This window comes from Lampetra fluviatilis, chromosome 38 (genome assembly GCF_964198595.1).
Source record: "Lampetra fluviatilis chromosome 38, kcLamFluv1.1, whole genome shotgun sequence".
Classification (NCBI taxonomy): domain Eukaryota; kingdom Metazoa; phylum Chordata; class Hyperoartia; order Petromyzontiformes; family Petromyzontidae; genus Lampetra; species Lampetra fluviatilis.
Window position 1 is genome coordinate 444,106 of NC_136312.1, and position 24,409 is coordinate 468,514.

The following is a 24,409-nucleotide window of genomic DNA, read 5'->3' on the forward strand; positions in this document are numbered from 1 at the left end:
TACTATCTGTTAAACTGATTCGTAACTGGTGTTGGTGGCTGTGAGTGGGAATCGAACTCAGCTCGCCGGGTTCGTAGCACACTACCGCTCCCCACACATACACACACATACATACGTACACACGTACACGCACACACAAAAAATACATGGTAAATAATATTGTTCTCACAGTCGATTCATTCACACCTTATGGCACTACTTACCGCATAAAGCCAAAACATGACCCTCATGTTCCGTAAAACAGACCCAATGAGGTAAACCATGAATAGTCTAAACACATGTTCGATACAAGCCACGTTGGGCAAGGTTTTCCTGCAATCAATGTCATCCGTACATGTAGGTGTGTCAAAGCTGGTAGCTGAGGGCCAGGGGAAATGGGGGCTGCGGGACCTGGAGGATGGGGCCGGTGCAGTTGCCTGGGATGGGACCAGGACCTATTGTGCCTGAGGGTCGGAGCTGGAATCTCCTGGCCAATTCTCCCATGACAGGGCTTTGGCAGGGGGCCAGGGGCCAGGGGAGCCTGGGGGTTTGAAGCAGGGGGCCTGGAGGCCAGGGCTGGAGCCTGGGAACCGGATTCGAGGTCAAGGGGGTGGTGAGAGGCTGGGAACAATGATGGATACTGGGTGGCCTTGAGGCCAGGGCGAAAGCCTGGGGGCCGGAGCAGGTGACAAGGCCTTGGCTGGAAACTGTGGCCAAGGGCCGTGGACGGGGCCAAGTGGTTGAGGCCGGGGGGCCAGGGCTGGGTGTAGAGGGCCAGAGGCTGTGAACTGGGGTCTATTGGTCAGGAATGTGGTGTCAGGGCCTTGATCGTAGCTAGGCCTGGGGCCTGGTGGTCTATGGGCCAGGGTTGGAGCCTGGTAGTCGGAGTCAAGGCAAGGGGGCCTGGGAAGCACGGGGTCTGAGGCTAGTACCGGGGTAAGTGCCTAGGAAAAGGCCAGGGCCTATGGGGTCTGGGGGTTTGGGCTGGAGCCTGGAGAGTCAGGCCAGTGACACGGCCTTGTCAGGGGGCCGGGGTCAGGACCGGGTGGCCGAGGCCAGGGAGTCAGGGCCTGGGCAAGAAGGCTAGAGGCTGTGGGTGGTGCAGGTGTTTGGGATGGGGCCTGGGGCCCCCGACAGCCTGGAGCTTGGGGGCCATGGCCAGTAATGCAGCCTTTTATGCAGGCCAGGGATGGTGCCCGGTGGTCAAGGCTCGGAGGCCAGGGCCAGGGCAGGGAGGCAGCAGCTGGGGACTGGTTCCAGGGCCAGGGCCTGGAGTCCAGGGACTGGAAATTTAGAGATTTAGGGTCATGGGGTCTAAGACCTGAGAGGGGCCTTTTGGTCATGTCTGGGCAGGAGTTAAAGGTGGGGCTGAAGCACTGGACTGGAGCCTGGAGGGCCTAGGGGTCCGGACTGGAGCCTGGGTCCTGGGGCTCTTGTTTGGGTCTTCGCTATGGGTTGGGATCCGGGGACAGGGCCAGGTGGTCGAGGCCAGGGGGTCAGGTCCGGTGCAGGGGACCGGGACCTGAGGATCAAGTCTGGGGTGCCGCGGCCAGGGCTGGGGCCGTGGCCTGGCAGCTGGGGGGCCATGACTGCAGGGCCTGGTGGCATAGGGGCCTTGGGCAGGTGTAGAGCCTGCGGGCTGGAGGTGGGGCCCTCACTGTGGGGTGGGGCCCAAGGCGGGTCGTCGAGGCTGGGTAGTGGATCAGTGAATCCCAACATTCAGAAGGGGAAGAGGGGTCGACTGAGTCCTTAGGTAGGGAGGGTAAGCCACAGGGTGGCCCGAGCAGGGTGGTTCCTTCTCATGTGGGCAGGCCACCCATGTGTCTGCCCCCGGCCACAGGGCTGGGGAATTCGAGGTGCTTGGGGGACAGGGATGCTCCTCCTTCCAGGAGATAAGAAATTCAGACGAGGATTTCATGAATTTGAGTGAAAACCGGACATGGCCTGGAGCAACCTCAGGCTGGCCGTCACAGTCCAGCAAAGACCCTGGGCCGCGCCGGTTTACCAATTCTTCCCAACCTGCCCTTGTAGACTTCACATTGCGTGATACCTGGGCGTAGGTAGGGGCTGGGTGCTAGAGCCTGGGGGGCCGGGGCGCAAGGGGACCAGGGCCCAGCGGCATGGGGGCCGGGGTGGAGCCTGGGGAGCAGGATCTTAATCATGGGTCATGGGTGGGGCCGGGGCCATAGCCAGGGCCTGGGTGGCCTGGGGGCCAGGGCTGGTCACAGGGATTTGGCTAGGGGCCTGGCCAGAGGTCGAAGCTAGGGGCAGCCCGGGGACTGGCTGACTGTGGACTGGGGACCAGGGTCAGGGGGGCATGGGTCAGTACAAGGGCTGGGCTATTAACAGGGCCGTGAGTCTGGTGGTCTGGGGCCTGGACCAGGTTCCCGAGTTCAGGGGACCAGGACCCGGGGCTGCGGGTGCTAGGGGGTCGCTGGGCTAGGGGTCCAAAGCTAGGCGGAGAGGGCCTGGGGACTAGGGCCAAGGGGCCCAGTGGCCAGGTATTTGACAACCGCACTCCAGTTTTTTCCACCTTAATTGTTGTGATGCACATCTGGTAATATGAATACTGCTGCTGTTAACATCTGCACTTGGGTGTGATGACCACGCTGTTACGCCTTAATTTACATGAATTAATAAGCGTGAGTATGGTACGAGGTCATCAGTTGGTCCAGAGTGAGGCAAAGTGCTGCTGTAGATGATGCATTTTTTTGTGTGTATTGACTGGTGTTCGATAGCTTGTATCTGCTATCCCACAATTATTGCGAGTGATCACGAGCAAGAAAGCAGGGAGACATCTGTTAGCAAATGGGTTTATTTGACTTACCTAATACAACTAACAACTCTGTGTGTGTATGATTTAGTGTGTGCGACTGCCCAACCATGTACCTGTCTCTCTCTCTTAGCCTGGATTATCAACCGTGCCTTTAAAATGCCCTGTCATATGAATTCCATTAATTCACGTTCCCAGGTGTCTCCCTTTCCGGAGTACACGGGTCTCTTCAACGACCCCCCCCTCCCCGCCACAGTTATACATTTTGAAGACTGGTATAAAAGGTCCAATGTTTCGTAACAAAGGGCGGTTGACATCCATAGCAAGAGTCGGAAGCGCGAGTTTGCGAGGAAACATTGGAAAATGTAATTACGGGGACTCCCCTCTACTTACGAACATTCTACTTACGAACGTTGAGATATACGAACAAACCCATCCCTATGTCCAGTTGCCTGTTCAGAACCGAAAGTCGGTTCAACTGCCACGTAATAGATAGCGATGATTGTTTAATGTTATTTCGCAGCCTTCCCTGTATTCATACTCTTAGTTCTTTCGGTAAAGTCACGTAGGTAAAAAATGAATTTAAAATCAATAAAAATCACGACGTTTCGGAGGCAACACAAGTCTCCGTCATCAGGTGGGACCGTCACAGCCAGATTTGCTGTATCAAGTGAGGCATGGATTCAAGATGCAAGCTCTTAAATACAAGTTAAGGGGGAGGAGAGGGGGGGGGGAGCTTATCAGAATGTGGTAGCCAATGAATGGAATGTATCGCGGTGGGGGGGGGGGGGGGCTAAAAGAGGGCACGAGGTGCTCGTAGGCGTCGACGACGTGGACGTGTTTGTGCGCAAGTCACTGTTGTTGCACATGATAACGTATTGCAAGGGGGGGGGGGGGTGCTAAAAGAGAGCACGGGGTGCAAGTGTACGTGGACATGCCTGTGCACAAGAACCTGTTGATGCACATGATAGAAAAGATCGAAAATGCTCATGTTTATACCAGTGTTGGCTGACAATAAAGAGAGTAATTTTAGAACTTTCGTGACTGCAGGAATTATTATTTGGTTCTTTCGGTTAAGTCACGTCTAAAGATAAAATAATAAATTAAATTAAATAATAGAATACGACGTTTCGATTGCAACACAAGCAATCATCATCAGGTATAATGAAATAGCGACATAATATCTAACCAGAAAACTATAGACAGACATATTAGCAGACAGATATCACAAGATACATACATAGCGAGAGCAACACAGGTGACAGAGAGGGGTGATCGTCTCTGTGGGGTGGCCTTAAATAGACAGAGGGGGGGCGGAAGCAGAGAGAGGGAGGGGGGTTAGAAAAAATTAGCATATCAATGAGTGGTCCAAAAGAAAACGTGGTGCTGCGAGTACGATGGCACAGCAAGCAAGCCTGAAAATCAGGAGAAAGACACACTAAAATTAAATAACCTAGTAAAATATCGAAATGTAATGTAATACAACACAGAGGGTCGGTCAACACACAATTAACGCATAGCCTGGTTGATTACGTATTTCAAAGATTGCTAAGTTAGAATTTAAGTGTGAACATTCTAAAGAGGACACAGGCAGAGAAAACAAGTCGCCAGAGAGAGAGAAAAAAGATAAGCTTAAAACTTCCCCGTAGAAGTGGTTCAATCTTAATTTTAGAACTTTCGTGACTGCAGGAATTATTATTTGGTTCTTTCGGTTAAGTCACGTCTAAAGATAAAATAATAAATTAAATTAAAAAATAGAATACGACGTTTCGATTGCAACACAAGCAATCATCATCAGGTATAATGAAATAGCGACATAATATCTAACCAGAAAACTATAGACAGACATATTAGCAGACAGATATCACAAGATACATACATAGCGAGAGCAACACAGGTGACAGAGAGGGGTGATCGTCTCTGTGGGGTGGCCTTAAATAGACAGAGGGGGGGCGGAAGCAGAGAGAGGGAGGGGGGTTAGAAAAAATTAGAATATCAATGAGTGGTCCAAAAGAAAACGTGGTGCTGCGAGTACGATGGCACAGCAAGCAAGCCTGAAAATCAGGAGAAAGACACACTAAAATTAAATAACCTAGTAAAATATCGAAATGTAATGTAATACAACACAGAGGGTCGGTCAACACACAATTAACGCATAGCCTGGTTGATTACGTATTTCAAAGATTGATAAGTTAGAATTTAAGTGTGAACATTCTAAAGAGGACACAGGCAGAGAAAACAAGTCGCCAGAGAGAGAGAAAAAAGATAAGCTTAAAACTTCCCCGTAGAAGTGGTTCAATCTTAATTTTAGAACTTTCGTGACTGCAGGAATTATTATTTGGTTCTTTCGGTTAAGTCACGTCTAAAGATAAAATAATAAATTAAATTAAATAATAGAATACGACGTTTCGATTGCAACACAAGCAATCATCATCAGGTATAATGAAATAGCGACATAATATCTAACCAGAAAACTATAGACAGACATATTAGCAGACAGATATCACAAGATACATACATAGCGAGAGCAACACAGGTGACAGAGAGGGGTGATCGTCTCTGTGGGGTGGCCTTAAATAGACAGAGGGGGGGGGCGGAAGCAGAGAGAGGGAGGGGGGTTAGAAAAAATTAGCATATCAATGAGTGGTCCAAAAGAAAACGTGGTGCTGCGAGTACGATGGCACAGCAAGCAAGCCTCTTTAGAATGTTCACACTTAAATTCTAACTTAGCAATCTTTGAAATACGTAATCAACCAGGCTATGCGTTAATTGTGTGTTGACCGACCGATCTGTGTTGTATTACATTACATTTCGATATTTTACTAGGTTATTTAATTTTAGTGTGTCTTTCTCCTGATTTTCAGGCTTGCTTGCTGTGCCATCGTACTCGCAGCACCACGTTTTCTTTTGGACCACTCATTGATATGCTAATTTTTTCTAACCCCCCTCCCTCTCTCTGCTTAAGCCCCCCCTCTGTCTATTTAAGGCCACCCCACAGAGACGATCACCCCTCTCTGTCACCTGTGTTGCTCTCGCTATGTATGTATCTTGTGATATCTGTCTGCTAATATGTCTGTCTATAGTTTTCTGGTTAGATATTATGTCGCTATTTCATTATACCTGATGATGATTGCTTGTGTTGCAATCGAAACGTCGTATTCTATTATTTAATTTAATTTATTATTTTATCTTTAGACGTGACTTAACCGAAAGAACCAAATAATAATTCCTGCAGTCACGAAAGTTCTAAAATTAAGATTGAACCACTTCTACGGGGAAGTTTTAAGCTTATCTTTTTTCTCTCTCTCTGGCGACTTGTTTTCTCTGCCTGTGTCCTCTTTAGAATGTTCACACTTAAATTCTAACTTAGCAATCTTTGAAATACGTAATCAACCAGGCTATGCGTTAATTGTGTGTTGACCGACCCTCTGTGTTGTATTACATTACATTTCGATATTTTACTAGGTTATTTAATTTTAGTGTGTCTTTCTCCTGATTTTCAGGCTTGCTTGCTGTGCCATCGTACTCGCAGCACCACGTTTTCTTTTGGACCACTCATTGATATGCTAATTTTTTCTAACCCCCCTCCCTCTCTCTGCTTCCGCCCCCCCTCTGTCTATTTAAGGCCACCCCACATAGACGATCACCCCTCTCTGTCACCTGTGTTGCTCTCGCTATGTATGTGTAATGTAGTAACTCGGCGGGAGACGACTTCACGGGTAACACACTCTTTATTTTATCAAACTCGTTCACAGGTGACTAACACCTACTTTGTATCTCGGGTGACAAACACCCACTTAGTATCTCGGGTGACAAACACCCACTTAGTATCTCGGGTGACAAACACCCACTTAGCTACTTGGCGACTAACGCCCACTGAGCTACTCGGATGACCAACATCCACTTAGCATCTCGGGTGACAAACACCCACTTAGCTACTCGGCGACTAACGCCACTGAGCTACTTGGATGACCAACATCCACTTAGCTACTCGGCGACTAACGCCACTGAGCTACTCGGGACACTCCCTGCCCGGGGTATCCGTCTCGACTGTGGGTCCCCAGCCTGACCCACGGGGGCGTCGGACCCCGGGTCCCACAGCCTCGCCTCCGAGCCACACAGGGCCCCGGTCCCCACAAGGACGGCGGGACTAGGGGTCTCGGGGCACTAGGTCTTCAGCTCCGTCTTCGGGTCTTCAACTGGGTAACTCTCCCCGAGTGCTCTCGCGCGTCCCCCTTTATACCCCACCTGCGGACGTCGCTGCGAGCACCCACTTATTCGACCAATCGCTGGGCGCTGGCTACGATCCTCTTTTCCCACATCTCATCGTGCCTCACCACCCACGCCGCGCCGCCCCGTCATCTGTCACTCCCGGCGCGCGCGTCCACACCACGCCCACAACGCGTGCCCAACCCCGCACCCCGCGCCGCCCCGTGATCCATCACTGTCACAGTCGGCGCACGTCAATACCACCACTACATCACCCCCTACCACATAGCTCGCAGCCGACCCGGCTGCTATAAAAATATACAAACCGCCCTGTGTGCCCCGTAACACAACACAACAACAAGAACAACAACTAACGTAACAACACAACACGACGCGAACACTACCATCCGCAACCATCAACCAATGCCACCGCGACAATAGAACAATATATACAAACCGGCGAGTGACAATAGCAATGTGTATGCAGAAAGGAAAATAAATGGACAAAATTTTTTTTTTTTTCTTTCGACTCGTGCGGTGTCCCCTTCTTTCCGAGCGTCCCTACAATGGGACAATACCCCGGCAGAGGGGAACACCGGGCGAGCTCGGTGTAGAGAAAAAAACGTCTTCATGAAAATTGTTGAGCCCTAGCCCGAGTCCGCCTTGCCGGTCCGTCGTACGGCACCAGACGCGGTTGAACGTCCGGTGGTGCCGGCGGTTCAGGAAGACATCGGCCAGGCATCGAGGACCCGTGCGTGCCCCGGGGTTCAGGCTCCCGACGGTCAGCAGCCGTCAAGCCCGAGGCACCTGGGGGTGGGTCAGGTGGAGACACGTGAGGATCAGCCTGCGACACCTCCCTCCCCGAGTCGACGGTCACATCACACGCCCGGTCGTCACGGCACAGAACGGGGTCACACGGTGCCGCATAGGGCTTCAGTCGGGAGGGGTGCACATACCAACGGCGTTTCCCCCATTTAATCTGTATACTCTGGGGTCGTGCAACCCGCACAATTTCCACCGGTCCCCTCCAAGGTCTCAACAACTTGGGGGACGTAGCCAACGGTGCATGTGGACAATGCAGCCAGGCCTTATCGCCTGGTTTCCAATCATGCGTATGCACCCTCCGCTCATGCAATCTCTCGTTCGCAATTTGCCGCGACCGCGAATTCAACCTCGCCGCCTCCCGTGCTTCAGTCAATTTGGCGATATTAAATTTGATGTGGTCTGCCAATTTAGATTTTGCACGTGGCTGGGAAATCCCCAGTAGGACGTCCATGGCCGGATCGGCCTCCCGCCCATACATAAGAAAAAATGGGGAAAACCCCGTCGCCGCATGAGGGGCCATTCGATAGGCCGCGAGTACCCCCGGCACCTGTAAGTCCCAATCAACCTGATCGTCGCAGACCTGTTGGCACAACATAGACGTAATCGTCCTGTTCAGACGCTCAACCATCCCGTCAGTCTGCGGGTGGTAGGGGGAAGTACGCACTTCCATTGTACCCAACAGGTCGCACACCTCGCGCAACAAACCGCTCGAAAAATTATTTCCTTGATCCGCCAGCAAGCGTTCGGAAGCGCCCTTGTCCAAAACATAACCCTGGACGAAGGCGTCCGCCACCGCTGCAGCCGACTGGTTGGCGAGTGGCCATGCCATGGGCCATCGGGTGAAGTATTCTACGCCAACCAGCAGGAACCTATTTCCCCTCGGTGTAGCAGGAAAGGGCCCCAAGATGTCCAACGCAACCAATTCGTTTGTGCGCGAAACTTGAATGGATTGCAGCGGTGGATTAGCTGCCAATGGTGGCGGTTTTCTTTCGGCGCACCCTACGCATCCCTTAAGAATGTTCGCCACGTCGTTACCCATCCCCGGCCAATAATAGTCTCGCTGGATTAGGGCGAGCGTTTTGTGAAAACCCAGATGCATGAGCCGTTCATGAGCTGCCAGAACGACCTTACCCCGCATAGCAACAGGCACAACGAGCACGTGACCCCGGGACATGTTGTCCCACTTCATCAAAAGGCCCTGTCTGCACACCCAGGAACCGACCCGCGCATCCCCTACCTCGGGAGCGCCAACTTTTCGACGTAGCGTAAGTAGGGAGCTGTCGGACATTTGGAGACGGCCCCACTCAATGAGGGGCAATGACAACAGCGAATCCCTCCCCGTGGGAGCGTCGACTCCCAATTGCACTTTGGACAAGTTAGCAGAACCGGCACACAACGAGTCCAACCACTCTGTCCCCTCATCACTTGGAGGATGCGACTCGACAGTGAAATCTGCTTGAGACACGAGCCGTTCCTCAACGGGTAGCGGCGCGGCGTGAGCCAGCACCGTTCCCTGCGCAATTTCGGCCGGCCGCGACCCCGTATTCAGGACCCTTACGAACGGCTCACTGTCCCCTCTCACCATGGTTTGAGCAACCGCTAAGTCGAGGCCCCTTCTGGCCCTGTTAGACGGCCCCAACGGCCCCCCCTGTGCCACCGCGCCCACCTCGAGTGGCTTCCTCAACCGACGGGGTACCAACATTTTCGATCCCGGGGGCACCCTTACAGTCTGAGTTGCCAGCGCCTGCACCGTCGCACAAACCGTGCGTATTTTGGTAGGGCTCGTCAAGAACGCAAGCCGCCGACCTGACGGAAGCTCAATGCAGGCCTGATCTATGAGAATTTTGATGGGCATTTTGGACAAAAAGTCCGTACCTAGCAAACAGGGAACGGCCAGCGATGATGATACAAAAATAGGGCCCGCCAATTTGATGTCACCAATGCAAATAGTCGCCCGAATCTGGCCGATGATCCCCAGGGATCCCCCATTCGCCGCATTAAATGGCACGTCTACTGGCAGAAGGGGTCTACTTTGGGCGGGAAGAATGTTATAAATAAGGTCCGAGATGATGGTGGCCGACGCACCCGTGTCAACAAGCACCCGGACCTCAACCCCGTCAATGAAGCCCGTTACCACGGACGACCCGGCCGACGCAGCCACGATCCTGTGGGCCAATTCGGACCACTCGACTGCTTGCGGGCCGCGTACGGACCCCCCTCGCCGAAATGAACCCCCGGCACCCAGCCGTGAACCCCCCACCGCCAAGCGGCGACCCGAATGTGCCGTGTTTGTGGACCGAACGTGTGAGGTGCCGCGACTTGCCGGGTTTTGTTGGGATGACTTGTGGGCCTGGTCGTCGTCCCGACGTGGTCCTGTGGCGCGCTGACGCGGGGCCCGGCACCCGGCTGCAACGTGACCCCGAAGGCCGCAGTTGTAGCAGACGACGGACGTCGTTGGTTTCGGTTGCTCCAGCTTGCGGGGTGAACGTGTGGGCGAACGACCTCCCGTTCTCCACTCCCCCGGACGCGATGCAGCGAAGGCCTGCTCCTGATCCGCAGCTGGCTGAGGTTCGGCGATCGTGGCTGCCAGTACCGCGTTCCCCGCCAAATTGCAGACGACCCCCGGCCTGCGTTTGAGGACCTCGTACGCGTGAATGCTCGTGGCGATCGCCAGGGAGCAGATATCCATTTCGTCCGCCACATTGATGGGGACCCCCAACTCGTGGGCCAACGCCAGCAGCTGCTCCGTCACCATGGCGTCCTTCCCCTCCTTATTCATGCGGGGAAAAGCTGCGTCCGCCAAGGCGAGTAGTGCCGTGCGATAGGCGAGCGTCGTTTCTCCAGCCACCTTCCGCCGATCGTAGAACTGGTGGCGACACGTGGAGGGCGGTCCGAACACCTTCGCCATCAGGTGTAGTGCGGCCTGGAGCGTAGAGCGGGACGACCTTGCAGCAGATGTGAAGGCTGCAAGCGCGTCGTCGTCGAGCATCGCTGGCAACGCACGCAGGGCAGTGGTGTCGGACCACCCCGACATCTCCTGATGAGCGAGGAACCTTCGTTGGAAGGCTCCCCAGTCGCCCCCATCCGCCTTGAACGCCGACAGCGCGGGCAATCTTTGCTGGAGGACCCGATCGTCGTCGACGTCGGAGAGATTTTCCCGCGCTCCGCTGTAGTTGTGTAAAATGTCGGCTCGGTTGTCAGGCGCAAAATGGAGAGCTCCGGTGCGCGCTGATGACGTGGGCTGCGCTGAGCGGAGGTCTCCGGTCACGTGGTGTCCGTGTTTCCCGCCAATCGATGGCGGCCCCTCAAAAACGGCGGGAACTTCCAGACTTTTGGCGCGAAGCGCCTTTTGGCGGGATCCTGCCAATCTCGCTCCTTCCTCCAACCCCGCAGCCGTTTTCTCGCCCGCTGGAACGGAGATCTCCGCCAAGATTGCAGCGGCGGCGAGCAGCAACTCCGCCAACCGGGAGTGTGCGTCTTGGAGGCTGGTGTCGGAGGCAAGCGGAGCGTCGGCCATCACCGCGAAGTGCTGCATCGGCGGCCACTCCTCGTCCTCTCCTCCCGAGGTTGGTGTCCCCGGTACGCCGTCGTCGTCCCGACCTCGCTCGTGGGTACGGGTAGTCTTCCTCGTGTCCATACTTTTTGAAGACAGGTTTACTTCTGACGCCAGTTGTAATGTAGTAACTCGGCGGGAGACGACTTCACGGGTAACACACTCTTTATTTTATCAAACTCGTTCACAGGTGACTAACACCTACTTTGTATCTCGGGTGACAAACACCCACTTAGTATCTCGGGTGACAAACACCCACTTAGCTACTCGGCGACTAACGCCACTGAGCTACTCGGATGACCAACATCCACTTAGCTACTCGGCGACTAACGCCACTGAGCTACTCGGGACACTCCCTGCCCGGGGTATCCGTCTCGACTGTGGGTCCCCAGCCCGACCCACGGGGGCGTCGGACCCCGGGTCCCACAGCCTCGCCTCCGAGCCACACAGGGCCCCGGTCCCCACAAGGACGGCGGGACTAGGGGTCTCGGGGCACTAGGTCTTCAGCTCCGTCTTCGGGTCTTCAACTGGGTAACTCTCCCCGAGTGCTCTCGCGCGTCCCCCTTTATACCCCACCTGCGGACGTCGCTGCGAGCACCCACTTATTCGACCAATCGCTGGGCGCTGGCTACGATCCTCTTTTCCCACATCTCATCGTGCCTCACCACCCACGCCGCGCCGCCCCGTCATCTGTCACTCCCGGCGCGCGCGTCCACACCACGCCCACAACGCGTGCCCAACCCCGCACCCCGCGCCGCCCCGTGATCCATCACTGTCACAGTCGGCGCACGTCAATACCACCACTACATATGTATCTTGTGATATCTGTCTGCTAATATGTCTGTCTATAGTTTTCTGGTTAGATATTATGTCGCTATTTCATTATACCTGATGATTGCTTGTGTTGCAATCGAAACGTCGTATTCTATTATTTAATTTAATTTATTATTTTATCTTTAGACGTGACTTAACCGAAAGAACCAAATAATAATTCCTGCAGTCACGAAAGTTCTAAAATTAAGATTGAACCACTTCTACGGGGAAGTTTTAAGCTTATCTTTTTTCTCTCTCTCTGGCGACTTGTTTTCTCTGCCTGTGTCCTCTTTAGAATGTTCACACTTAAATTCTAACTTAGCAATCTTTGAAATACGTAATCAACCAGGCTATGCGTTAATTGTGTGTTGACCGACCCTCTGTGTTGTATTACATTACATTTCGATATTTTACTAGGTTATTTAATTTTAGTGTGTCTTTCTCCTGATTTTCAGGCTTGCTTGCTGTGCCATCGTACTCGCAGCACCACGTTTTCTTTTGGACCACTCATTGATATGCTAATTTTTTCTAACCCCCCTCCCTCTCTCTGCTTCCGCCCCCCCTCTGTCTATTTAAGGCCACCCCACAGAGACGATCACCCCTCTCTGTCACCTGTGTTGCTCTCGCTATGTATGTATCTTGTGATATCTGTCTGCTAATATGTCTGTCTATAGTTTTCTGGTTAGATATTATGTCGCTATTTCATTATACCTGATGATGATTGCTTGTGTTGCAATCGAAACGTCGTATTCTATTATTTAATTTAATTTATTATTTTATCTTTAGACGTGACTTAACCGAAAGAACCAAATAATAATAAAGAGAGTACTGTTAAACACTGGGGATGTTAACACTCGGTAAAGTAAAATAGTGCCTGTCAGATAAGATGGTCCAAAAATGTGTAGTTAAATCTTTTTAGATGGTTAATAACATCTTTCCAATGATTACTAAGTTTGTACCCATCATCACGGTTGAAATTATGTCTGTGTTTGTATATCTGAATGGCTTCGTTTACAAACCTTTGATGGTAGCCAGAGGGTTTGCAGAGCACCTTAGTCTCGGAAAAAACAATATCATGAGAGCCCACCGCGTTGTAGCAATGATCGGCAACGGCGGAAGACTCAATTTTGCCGTGTTTCAAATCTGACTTGTGCTCACGGACACGATCAGAGACATGACGTTTCGTTTCCCCACTGTAACAGTCACCACAGCTGCAACTCAGTTTATAGACTCCAGGGTATTGCAAGTCAGGGATGACATCCTTCACAGATGGAATTAGATCATGGATTTTATGTACTGTACTGAATCGGACTTGGATCTTATGTTTGTTTAGAATATTCTTAGGTTTTTTCGGTAAAGTCACGTAGGTAAAACATTAAAATTAATAAAAGTAAAATAAAATAAAAAATAAAAATCACGACGTTTCGGAGGCAACACAAGCTTCCGTCTTCAGGTGGAACCGTCACAGCCACGATAGCTGTATCAAGTAAATGAGAGATTACAAGAGCTACCACTCCGTATATATAATGTTTGGAGAGGGGGAAGGGCCAAGTACGGCACACTTTTTATTGATATGGTAAGGTGAGGCTTAAGAGGCTGAGCCTTTGTTATGGAGAGGTACGGTTTGTGACTAAACCTGGCCTACATAACAATAGTGTGAAAAAAGAAACAACTAAACATGGTAAAACAAGCCTGGCTGTCTATCAATAACCTGTAATAGTTGTCTGTCAAATAAGATGGTCCAAATAAGTGTAGTTAAATCTTTTTTGCATGGTTAATCACATCTTTCCAATGATTACTCAGTTTGTAACCATCATCACGGTTGAAATTATGTCTGTGTTTGTATATTTGTATGGCTTCGTGTACAAATCTTTGATGGTAGCCAGGTTTGCAAACCTCCTGCAAACCTCTTGAAGAAGAGAGCAACTGCGCAGACATCTCTAGGTAAAGAGAGTAAACAGGAAACACGAGCACCAAAGGGAATTAGCATCTACAGAACGTAAAGAACCAGTGGCATCGACATTTGCAGAACATCAAGAACCAGTGGCATCGACATCTGCAGAACATGAAGAACGATTGACATCTACATCTGCAGAAAATGAAGGACCAGTGACATCTACATCTGCGGAACATGAAGAACTAGTGTTATCTACAGGAGATGATACAACTTGTAAAGCCATTCTCCGTGTTTAATGAATATGCCGTACAACACGTTTGGAATTGATGGGAGCAAAGTGGGATGAACAAATCGACTTACAAACAGACCTCTGGAACCAAATTCGTTCGTAAGTAGAGGAGTCCCTGTATGTGACTTCAAAGTTTGTTGCTTTTGTCGAAGTAACATCAAGGAAAATGCCAAGCGCCCCACACACCGCATCGCAGGGTTTCCACTCCGTCACCTAAACAGAGCACACAAAGCTCCAGACCGTCGCCGCCATCGTCGGGGTCCGCCGTCGAACAAGCACCAGGGCCATACTCGGGGCACTTACGGGCTGAGCTTCTGTCCCCTTCACCCAATAGCGCTTGCCTTCGGGCCTCACCCCATTCAGATTAACACATAGTAATAGGCTATCGCGATCAATATTATCCAGGTTAGAGTTTTTTTTTGTTAGAAATGTGTCGTTAAACTCGCCACCACCCGATACAGCCAATTATTAAGGTTTGTCACGTAAACAAAATGTGCCAATTAGTAACTAGCTCAGCACACCGGTTGTGTGTTGGAGAGTAAACCCACTACAACATTTACAATTCTAGTAACGTGACATTTCGCCGGTAATTACAACGAGCCTCATCAGGCGACAGCCAGAGTTGTTTTGTTTACGTGACAAACCTTACTAATTGGCTGTGTCGGGTGGTGCAGGGTTTAAAGACACATTTATAGCTGCACGATATCACCCAAAAAAACCTCTATTAGCCACCCCAGTGTTACATTAAAAGACATTGCCACTTCATAGTGAACAACACGAGATGTTATCTCCCTCGCCTGGTATGCAGGAGGTCGTGGGTTCCATCCCGACTCTAATGCCTGCTGTACATTTAGAGTTTGCATGTCTCTTTCCCCGTGGTGGTCGCGTGGATTTTTCTCCAGGCCCTCCACATTTAAAATCAACGTCGCGCGTTAGATTATTTTGGCTATTGTAAATATCCACGTGATGATGATAAGCCACTTCATTGAGCTATCATTTGTGATAGACAGGGCGCTTCTGTAAAATAGCGAATAGCTCAATGGGCCTTACCTGCTAAAATGCAAGCGTAGTACAGTAGTTTTGGAATTCTAATTGTTATTGGTTGATTAGCAGTCGCCGCCCGCTTCGCGGGCGGTGTGTATATTCTTGGTCGGTGGGGAGTTGAAAGGGGCTGGACACAATATAGATGTTTTGGTGATTGTTTTATGTTTATTTTTGTGAGGTTATATGTATTTTCATGAGACGCTCAATCGAGGGTGTTCAGACTCCCTCACGTCATTTCCAACTGCCCGCGCACTGATTTCCGTCATATCAGCGCCTTTGTAGACGTACTTGTACAGGTACTTGATCGCCGTGATGCTCGAGCACACCTCAACGTTGATGTGGCAATCGTATTTCTGAGAGAAGAATGGATTGTACGCAACAACCCATTGATTGACTGTCGCATTGTCATATTTCTTGCCCTTGAACTTGAGCACGCCGTCCGTTCGCAGGCGTCTTCTGTAGACAGGAAACCCATTCTGGTTGGTTTGTGTCACCTCGGACAGTGCCTTCGGGAAACCTTTGGTGCACTCGCCGTCCTTCATACACGGAGAGCTGGGGTTTAGGGCTCCACACGGCCCGTGCATCATGCTGGTCAAAACTGTGTTGTACAGATCACTGTTCTTCACGGCATCTGGAAGTTCCGCGGATACAAACTTGTCAAAGTCATGGCGAGTCCTAGGTTTGTCTTCATGGGCGAGAAGAATGAGTATGTGAGCGGTGCGGCAGTCCACGCTTCTGAAACTCAAGCACATAGATTTGCGCGATTTGCTGCCCAAACACCCCATCATCGAGATCCTTCAACACTGCTTTGAGCTTCTGTTGCCACACACGTGCGACAATATCTGGCCTATCTTGAGCAGTTTGGTGTGGTCCGTTTCTGTCTATCGTCTTTGTGATTTCATCCCATTGAGGGTTGCACGTAACAGTCATGAACCAATCCGGCTTGCCAAACTCGCGCACCATCGCCATGGAGTCCTGATACTGCGAGTACATGTATCTCTCGCCACCTGTGAACGACGCTGGAAGTATGACGCGCTGTTCGACTTGATCAAGGAAGTGACGGCGGTGGCTTGGCTCTGGATGCACTAACATGCCTGTGTCACAATCGTATTCCGACACTAAGCCTTCGTTTTCGCCTAATGCAACCACGCCCTCATGCAGGTACGCATCCAGAACTCCCTTCTAAAGATCCGCTCGAAGTGTCATCTGGTTTGCCGCGACCCAGCGCAGACTCTCCTGTTCGCACTTGGCACGTTGGTTAACCACCCACTGCTGGAACAGTCGCCCGCCTTGGTGGAGAACCGACTGGTCGTTTACCTTCTGGTAGAGTCGGTACGCAACATGTTCGCGAAGCGCCATTCACGTCTTGTTTTGATACGTAGCGCCGTTCGTGTACTCATCCGTGTACGTCCAACCCAGTTCCCCGAGAGGGAGCAAGAGAGGACATTGAAGTGAATCATAGATGGAATGAGTTTCGAACAGTCGTAAAAGGCCACCTGACCGTGGGAAGAGAAGCAAGTCTCGGTTGTTCGCCGCGTTGCCGTCATCAACCAACACAGCAGCAACCTCCGTGGCGGTGGGGAGATTGTGCGGGCGGGGTCCCGCATAGTTGTTGGCACGCAGGCGAAACACGACGTTGGCGGGGTTGTCGCCGGCTTCGATCATGCTTCTCATCCGCTGACCCATCGTAAGGAACTCGCGCGCAAACGGGTTGCACGCCTCCATCATGTGCTCCAAGTCCAACAGCGCGACTCTGTTCAGGCCGCTAAAAATCTCCTGTCGGCGAGCCTCTCGTGCTTCCATATCTGGATCGTACACGTAAATCTGCGCAAACTTGGGCTTCGTTGTCTGACCGGCCTGATCCGTATATGGTAACAAAGATCCCAAGAAATGGCCCATCACTCCTTGGATACGGTATGTATACACGCCTCTCTGCCCTTGGACACTTTGATCTTCCGCTACTGGGTCGAAGCGGCGATTTCTGAAAGACGCACCAAGCGACGTAAATGCAAACACTTGATTGTACATGTGTATCTGCTTCCAAAATTCTTCATCTTGGTACCACTTGCGTAGAATGGCCGGTGCAGGCTGGAGTGGCAGAAGAGCGACCTTGCCGTCAATGCAGCATGTGATCGAAGACTCGCCCGGCCACTTCCATGCTCGACACTTCGAGCAAACCGAAGTTGGCTCTGGTAGTTTGTGTCTTCCTGCGATGACATTCTTCCCCGAAACTCTCGAGACTTCAAACTCGTCTTGGTTGGCGAGGGAGGCCTTGTAGCGCTTGGTTCGCCGTTGAACGCGTCGCTGTTCCAGCGTTTCCTCGACCACGTTTTCTGTCCTCTCCATTTGCCGTTGGGACTGGCGCTGTCGCATCTCCTCTTGTTGTTCTTCCGTCATCCTGGCGAGACGTTCAGCTTCCAGCTCAGCATGGCGTCGACGCGCTTCCTCCTGCTGTTCTTCCGTCAACCTCCCGCGGCGCTCAGCTTCCAACACGCTGTGGCGATGTCGTTCCTCCTCTTGCTCCTCCTTAGTCAACAGCCCGCGGCGCTCTGCTTCCAGCACACTGTGGCGACGTCGTTCTTCGTCTTGCTGCTCTTCCGTCAACCTTCCGCGCCGCTCAGCTTCCGAGTCACTGCGACAATATCGTTCGTCGCAGTACTGCGACGATATCGTTCGTCGCAGTAGTCGCCCGTCAGTCATTCTCGAACGACGCTGGGCCTTCAGCGCAGCGCGATGCGCTCGCTCAGCATCTTGTTGAAACGAAGATCACTCAGCACGTCGCAAGCGATCCTTCTCGTTGCGCTTTAAGTGACGCAACTCCTGAAGGCCCAGTGTGAGTTGTGGATCCTCCCGCGCTGCGGCTCGAGCAATGACAAAGGCAGGGTCGTCTTGTTCTTGCTTACCTTCTTCAAGGTCCACGTGGAAGTCGCCGGGAGAAATTACATGATCGTGTACGTCCATGAGGACACCCTGCATATCACTTGGTTGATCCATTGCGTCGTTACCAGCGTTGGTTTATATGCGCCCTTCATCGATAGCATTCCCCAAGTCAAGCTCTCACTTTGGCTTATTCAACCGAAATCGCTTCATTCGGCGGCGATTGCGGCGACGATCTTTGACCTCGTTCTTTGGCTCGTCCGCGGCAGGAGTTGCATGTACGATTTCGTTTTCGTGCAAAGCGTCCTCGAGCTCCTCTCGTGTCTCTCTCTTTCGCTTGCTATAGGGATGAGTAATTATAATAGGTGACGTTGACTATAAAATAGTTGAGCAGCTTACGCACCCTTTCCGTGTTCCACGACCAGGGCTTGTAGTCATTGTGGTGGCTGTCGTCAGATATCTGGAAGTCTGCGTACACAAACGTGACGCGTTAGACAGAAAGCCTATGTCAACCGCGTTGCCTCTCAGTCCGTGACATCTGAAGCACTGTAGAATATATATCTCGCTGTACTGTTGCGCACGGGTACTGGCAGATAAAGTCCCCCCGACTGACGCACAAACGTTGTGACGACAGATATAATACACGCATTGCCTCTACCCTGCTCGCTACCAAGTCCCTACGCTACCGCTAGCTATGTTCTTGCGCGTTCAGAGTGTTTTTTTTACCCAAAGATGACCCTCACTTCCGCACGCACCACTATCCACCATAAGCGCACACTGGCACACTTACAGATGCAGCGGTTTGTTTTGTTTGATTTAATTCGTAACGCAGCATCGATATGCGCTCCACCATCCACCATGCCCTTGCATTGCAAAGACACAGCTCCGGTGTGCGTGAGTGTGTGCGCCATCCACAGTGATATTGGTCAGCAATGGCACCGTTCCGGTCGCACACAGGTCGGCCCCTGCATGCTCCGTCTGTATGTACACACACAGATCCGCTATGGGGCCACCTGTTTTTTTATTTCGAAAATGTTATTTGTTGGTGTTATGCCGTCCATGGAGACGTGATCAACGTCAATACACCCAAATGGTAATAAGCCGGATGAAGCGAAAAGTAACCATTGTACCCATCAAACAGTGAGCTCGGTTGCCCCATGGGGGTATTGAGCCATGGGCGAGAGTCCCGAAACTGTAGGGGGCGCTACGCAACTGGCCGTGGTCCCGGCAGGTGAAGCTGGCAGCTCAGTCCGCGAAGACTCAGCGTATAGCGAGCCCTGCCTACTCGTAAGGTAAAGTTGTTTGGGGACTCCACTAATCGCAGCACGCAGCACCCATTTTTACAGAAAAATACGTATATACATAAATATACGTGTATAACCGTAACAACCATTCGCACACTTGCATATGTAATGTAGTAACTCGGCGGGAGACGACTTCACGGGTAGCACACTCTTTTATTTCACCAACTATAGTTACACGGGTGACTAACACCAGCTATAGTTACTCGGGTGACCAACACCCACTTAGTTACACGGGTGGCTAACACCAGCCGAACCCACACGGTTCTCCTGGCTACACCAACACGGGCTCTTACGCCCCGTAGCCTCTCGGAACACACCCAGCCGGGGTGTCCGTCTCGACTCTGGGTCCCACAGTCCCGACCCACATGGGCGTCGGACCACGGGTCCCACAGTCTCGCCTCCGAGCCACACAGGGCCCCGGTCCTGACAAGGACAGCAGGACTAGGGGTCTCAGGGCACTACTTCTTAAACTCCGTCTTCAATCTTCAACTGGTTAACCACCCCGAGTGCTCCCGCGCGTCCTCCTTTATGTCCATCCTGCGGACGTCGCTGAGAGCACCCATCCCATTTGACCAATCACTGCGCGCTGCCCACGATCCTCTTTCTCACCTCGTGTCAGCGCGCACAATCCCACACGCCGCGCCGCCCCGTACTCACTCACTCCCGGCGCGCGCGTCCACACCACGCCCACATGCGTGCCCAACCCCGCACCCCGCGCCGCCCCGTGATCCATCACTGTCGGCGCACGTCAACACCACCACTACATCACCCCCTACCACATAGCTCGCAGCCGACCCGGCTGCTATAAAAATGTATTACTCCCTCCCCCCCCCATGTGTGCCCCGTAACACAACAACAATCACAACAACACAACAAGAACACCCCCATTCGCAAAAATCAGCACATGCCACTGCAACAACAAGAACAATATGTACAATCCGGCGAGTGACAACAATAAATGTGTATGCAAGAAAAAAAATTTCCGACTCGTGCAGCGTCCCATTCTTTCCGAGCGCCCCTTGAACGGGACATTACCCCGGCAGAGGGGGAACGCGGCGGCGAGCTCGGGTTTGATTTTTTTTTTTTCATGAAAAGTGTTGTGTCCTAGCACGAGTCCGCCTTGCCGGTCCGTCGTACGGCAACCGACGCGGTTGACCGTCTGGTGGTGCCGGCAGTCCAGGAAGGCACGGGCCAGGCATCGGAGATCCGCGCGTGCAGCGGGGTTCCGGTTCCCGACGGTCAACAGCCGTCAGGTCCGAGACACCGGGTTTAGCTGGGACGACTTGTGGCCCTGGTCGTCGTCCGGACGTGGTCCCGTGGCGCGCTGACGCGGAGCCCGGCACCCGGACGCGACGTGACCCCGAAGGCCGCAGTTGTAGCAGACGACGAGGGACGTCGTAGGTTTCGGTTGCTCCAGCTTGCGGGATGAACGTGTGGGCGAACGACCTCCCGTTCTCCACTCCCCCAGTCTTGATACGGTGAAGGCCTCCTCCCGAGCCGCAGCAGGCTGAGGCTCGGCGACCGTGGCGGCAGGTGCCGCGATCCCCGCCGATGCGCAGATGACCGTCCGCTTGCGCTTGAGGACTTCGTATGCGTGAATACTCGTGGCAATCCCCAGGGAGCAGATGTCCATTTCGTCCGCCGTATTGATGGGGACTCCCAGGTCGTGAGCCAACGCCAGCAGCTGCTCCGTCACCATGGCGTCCTTCCCCTCCTTGTCCATGCAGGGAAAAGCTGCGTCCGCCAGGGCGAGCAGCGCCGTGCGATAGGCGAGCGTTGTTTCTCCAACCACCTTGCGCCGTTCGTAGAAATGGTGGCGACAGGTCGAGGGCGGGCCGAACACCTTAGCCATTAGATGTAGCGTGGCCTGGAGCGTTGAGCGGGACGACCTTGGGGCAGATGTGAAGGCTGCAAGCGCGTCGTCGTCGAGCGTCGCTGGCAGCGCGCGTAGGGCAGTGGTGTCGGACCACCCCGACATTTCTTGATGTGCGAGGAACCTTCGTTGGAAGGCTCCCCAGTCGCCCCCATCTGCCTTGAACGCCGTCAGCGCGGGCAATTGTTGCTGGAAGACCCGGTCGTCATCCTCCGAGGAATGATTTTCCCGCGCGCCGCTGTGGTTATAGAAAATGTCGGCTCCATCTGCAGGCGCATGATGGAGAGCTCTGGCGCGCGCCGATGACGCGGGCTGCGCTGAGTGGAGATCTCCGCCCACGTGGTGTCCGCGCTTCCCGCCAACCGATGGCGGACCCTCAAAAACGGCGCCAACTTCAAAACTTTTGGCGCGAAGCGCCTTCTGGCGGGATCCCTCCAGCCACGCTCCCTCCTCCAACCCCGCAGCCGTCCCTCCGCCCGCTGAAACGGTGATTTCCGCCAAAATTGCAGCGGCGGCGAGCAGCAACTCCGCCAGGCGGGAGTGTGCGTCCTGTAGGCTGGTGTCGGAGGCGAGCGGAGCGTCGGCCATCGCCGCGAAGTGCTGCATCGGCGGCAACTCCTCGTCCTCTCCTTCCGAGGTTTGTGTCTCCGGTACGCCGTCGTCTTCCCGATCTTGCTCGTGGGTACGGGTAGTCTTCCTAGTATCCATTCTTTTTTTGAAGACAGGTTTACTTCTGACGCCAGTTGTAATGTAGTAACTCGGCGGGAGACGACTTCACGGGTAGCACACTCTTTTATTTCACCAACTATAGTTACACGGGTGACTAACACCAGCTATAGTTACTCGGGTGACCAACACCCACTTAGTTACACGGGTGGCTAACACCAGCCGAACCCACACGGTTCTCCCGGCTACACCAACACGGGCTCTTACGCCCCGTAGCCTCTCGGAACACACCCAGCCGGGGTGTCCGTCTCGACTCTGGGTCCCACAGTCCCGACCCACATGGGCGTCGGACCACGGGTCCCACAGTCTCGCCTCCGAGCCACACAGGGCCCCGGTCCTGACAAGGACAGCGGGACTAGGGGTCTCAGGGCACTACTTCTTCAACTCCGTCTTCAATCTTCAACTGGTTAACCACCGCGAGTGCTCCCGCGCGTCCTCCTTTATGTCCATCCTGCGGACGTCGCTGAGAGCACCCATCCCATTTGACCAATCACTGCGCGCTGCCCACGATCCTCTTTCTCACCTCGTGTCAGCGCGCACAATCCCACACGCCGCGCCGCCCCATACTCACTCACTCCCGGTGCACGCGTCCACACCACGCCCACATGCGTGCCCAACCCCGCACCCCGCGCCGCCCCGTGATCCATCACTGTCGGCGCACGTCAACACCACCACTACACATACACACCACACTCACACAGCGCAGGGTCTGCGCCCACAGTGCACTGCAGCACTGCGGCGGAGACCTTGGCAGACCTATGCTATCACACAGCGCTTACCTTCTGTGTGCTTCTGCATGTTTGGAAATGGACGACTGACTGACTGACGCGTGCTTAGGGGTCGGCACGGTTTGAACCGACTCAAACTGGTTTCAAATTGAGCAAGCCAAACCAAACCAAACCAGCGACGACTGAACCAAACCAAACCAAAACCAAACCAAACTAAGCTAAACCAAACCTCTTGAGTTGGCTTGAACCGAAAAGATGCGCGGCAAACAATATTCGCATTCAATACAAATATCAAGTGTATTAATCGCTAATTTCTACGCAGGCTTTCTTCATATTGAGATTCACTAGCAAGTACTGGACGACGATGTCGTCCACAGCCATCTCCTCAAGCTTGGCACGCCCAATGTCCTTGAACGCAGTGTGGTAGTTCAATGGCAGTGAAACCCCAACACTAGGCAACATCCGCGCCCACGAGCGCACACACATCTCGGCCTTGAACGTGCACTTGTGCAGGTTTGGTCGGTCGAGAAAGGAGCGCTTGGCGGCCGAGTTTGCTCTCTCGGAGGGCACGGACGACGCCGGGATAGGCAAATAGTCGAGGGCCACGCGTCGTAGGCGCGGGTACTTGCCGCCGTACAGCTTCCACCACTCGACGACGTCCATGCTCAGGTCCTGAGTCGGCTCAAGCAGGAAGCGGTCGACCTCGGAGGCGGCGCCGTCGTGAGCGTTGGGCGCGTAGACCATGTCAAAGAGGATGTTAATGCCGCCACGCGGCGCCACCTTCGGCGCCGCGTCCGTCGTCAACGCTGGGTAGCGCTGGTTGAGAATGTCCGTCATCATGTCCTTGATATTGCTGTACTCGGTGCTCGAGGCCGCGGGCTTGGGGTGGCGCAGGTCGAGAAAGCGGGCGACGCGGCTTGGTTCGGACGAGAGAAGGTCGCTGTACTTGACCATGTAGTCGGAGATAGTCACGGTGGCCGAGCTCACGACCACATGAGGACTCGGGCGGTGGGTCATGCAGTGGCTCAAGAGAGCCTCCTGCGCCGTGATGGCGTTCGAGATGGTGCAGTACTCCTCGGCGCCCATGGCATCGGAGATGGCCGCCGGCTTCTCCAAGAACTGGCAGAGCAGCGCCGCCTGCTCCCACTGCTCGTCCGACAAGCCGGCCTGGCTCCGCGACCAGCCGGGCTCAAGGCAGATGGCGTCGATCACTTGGCGCTGCCTTAGCGACGCCGTGAGCATCACGTACGTGCTACCCCAACGTGTGACCACGTCGAGGCAAGGCGGCTGCAGCGGGCACTTGAGGTAGTGCCGCGCGAGCGACGTGTAGGCCGCCCTCTTCGTCTTGCTCTTGCGGATAGCGCCGAGCGTCGCGCGGAGGCTGCGCAGCAGTGTCTCGAACGCGCCGAATGAGGCCTTGACGCCGAGGTTGACGCAGTGCGCGATGCACCGCAAGCAGCACGTCGAGCGCAGGTTGCTCCCCTCGAGGAGCGTGAGGGACTTGGCGGATGCGACGGCG

At 53.4% G+C, this 24,409-nt stretch overlaps 1 protein-coding gene and 1 pseudogene across 1 annotated transcript in view; both read right to left on the reverse strand.

Moving 5' to 3' along the window:
* Positions 1–23,845, reverse strand: part of LOC144945539 (uncharacterized) — a 127,654-nt gene extending 103,809 nt beyond the window's left edge. The window contains exon 1 of the mRNA XM_078873997.1: positions 23,059–23,845. Within this exon, the coding sequence (XP_078730123.1) occupies positions 23,191–23,844 (654 nt within the window). The 5' untranslated portion in view covers position 23,845 and the 3' untranslated portion in view covers positions 23,059–23,190. The remainder of the gene's footprint in view (positions 1–23,058) is intronic.
* Positions 346–22,960, reverse strand: LOC144945666 (uncharacterized; annotated as a pseudogene).
* Positions 23,846–24,409: the final 564 nt, after the last annotated feature.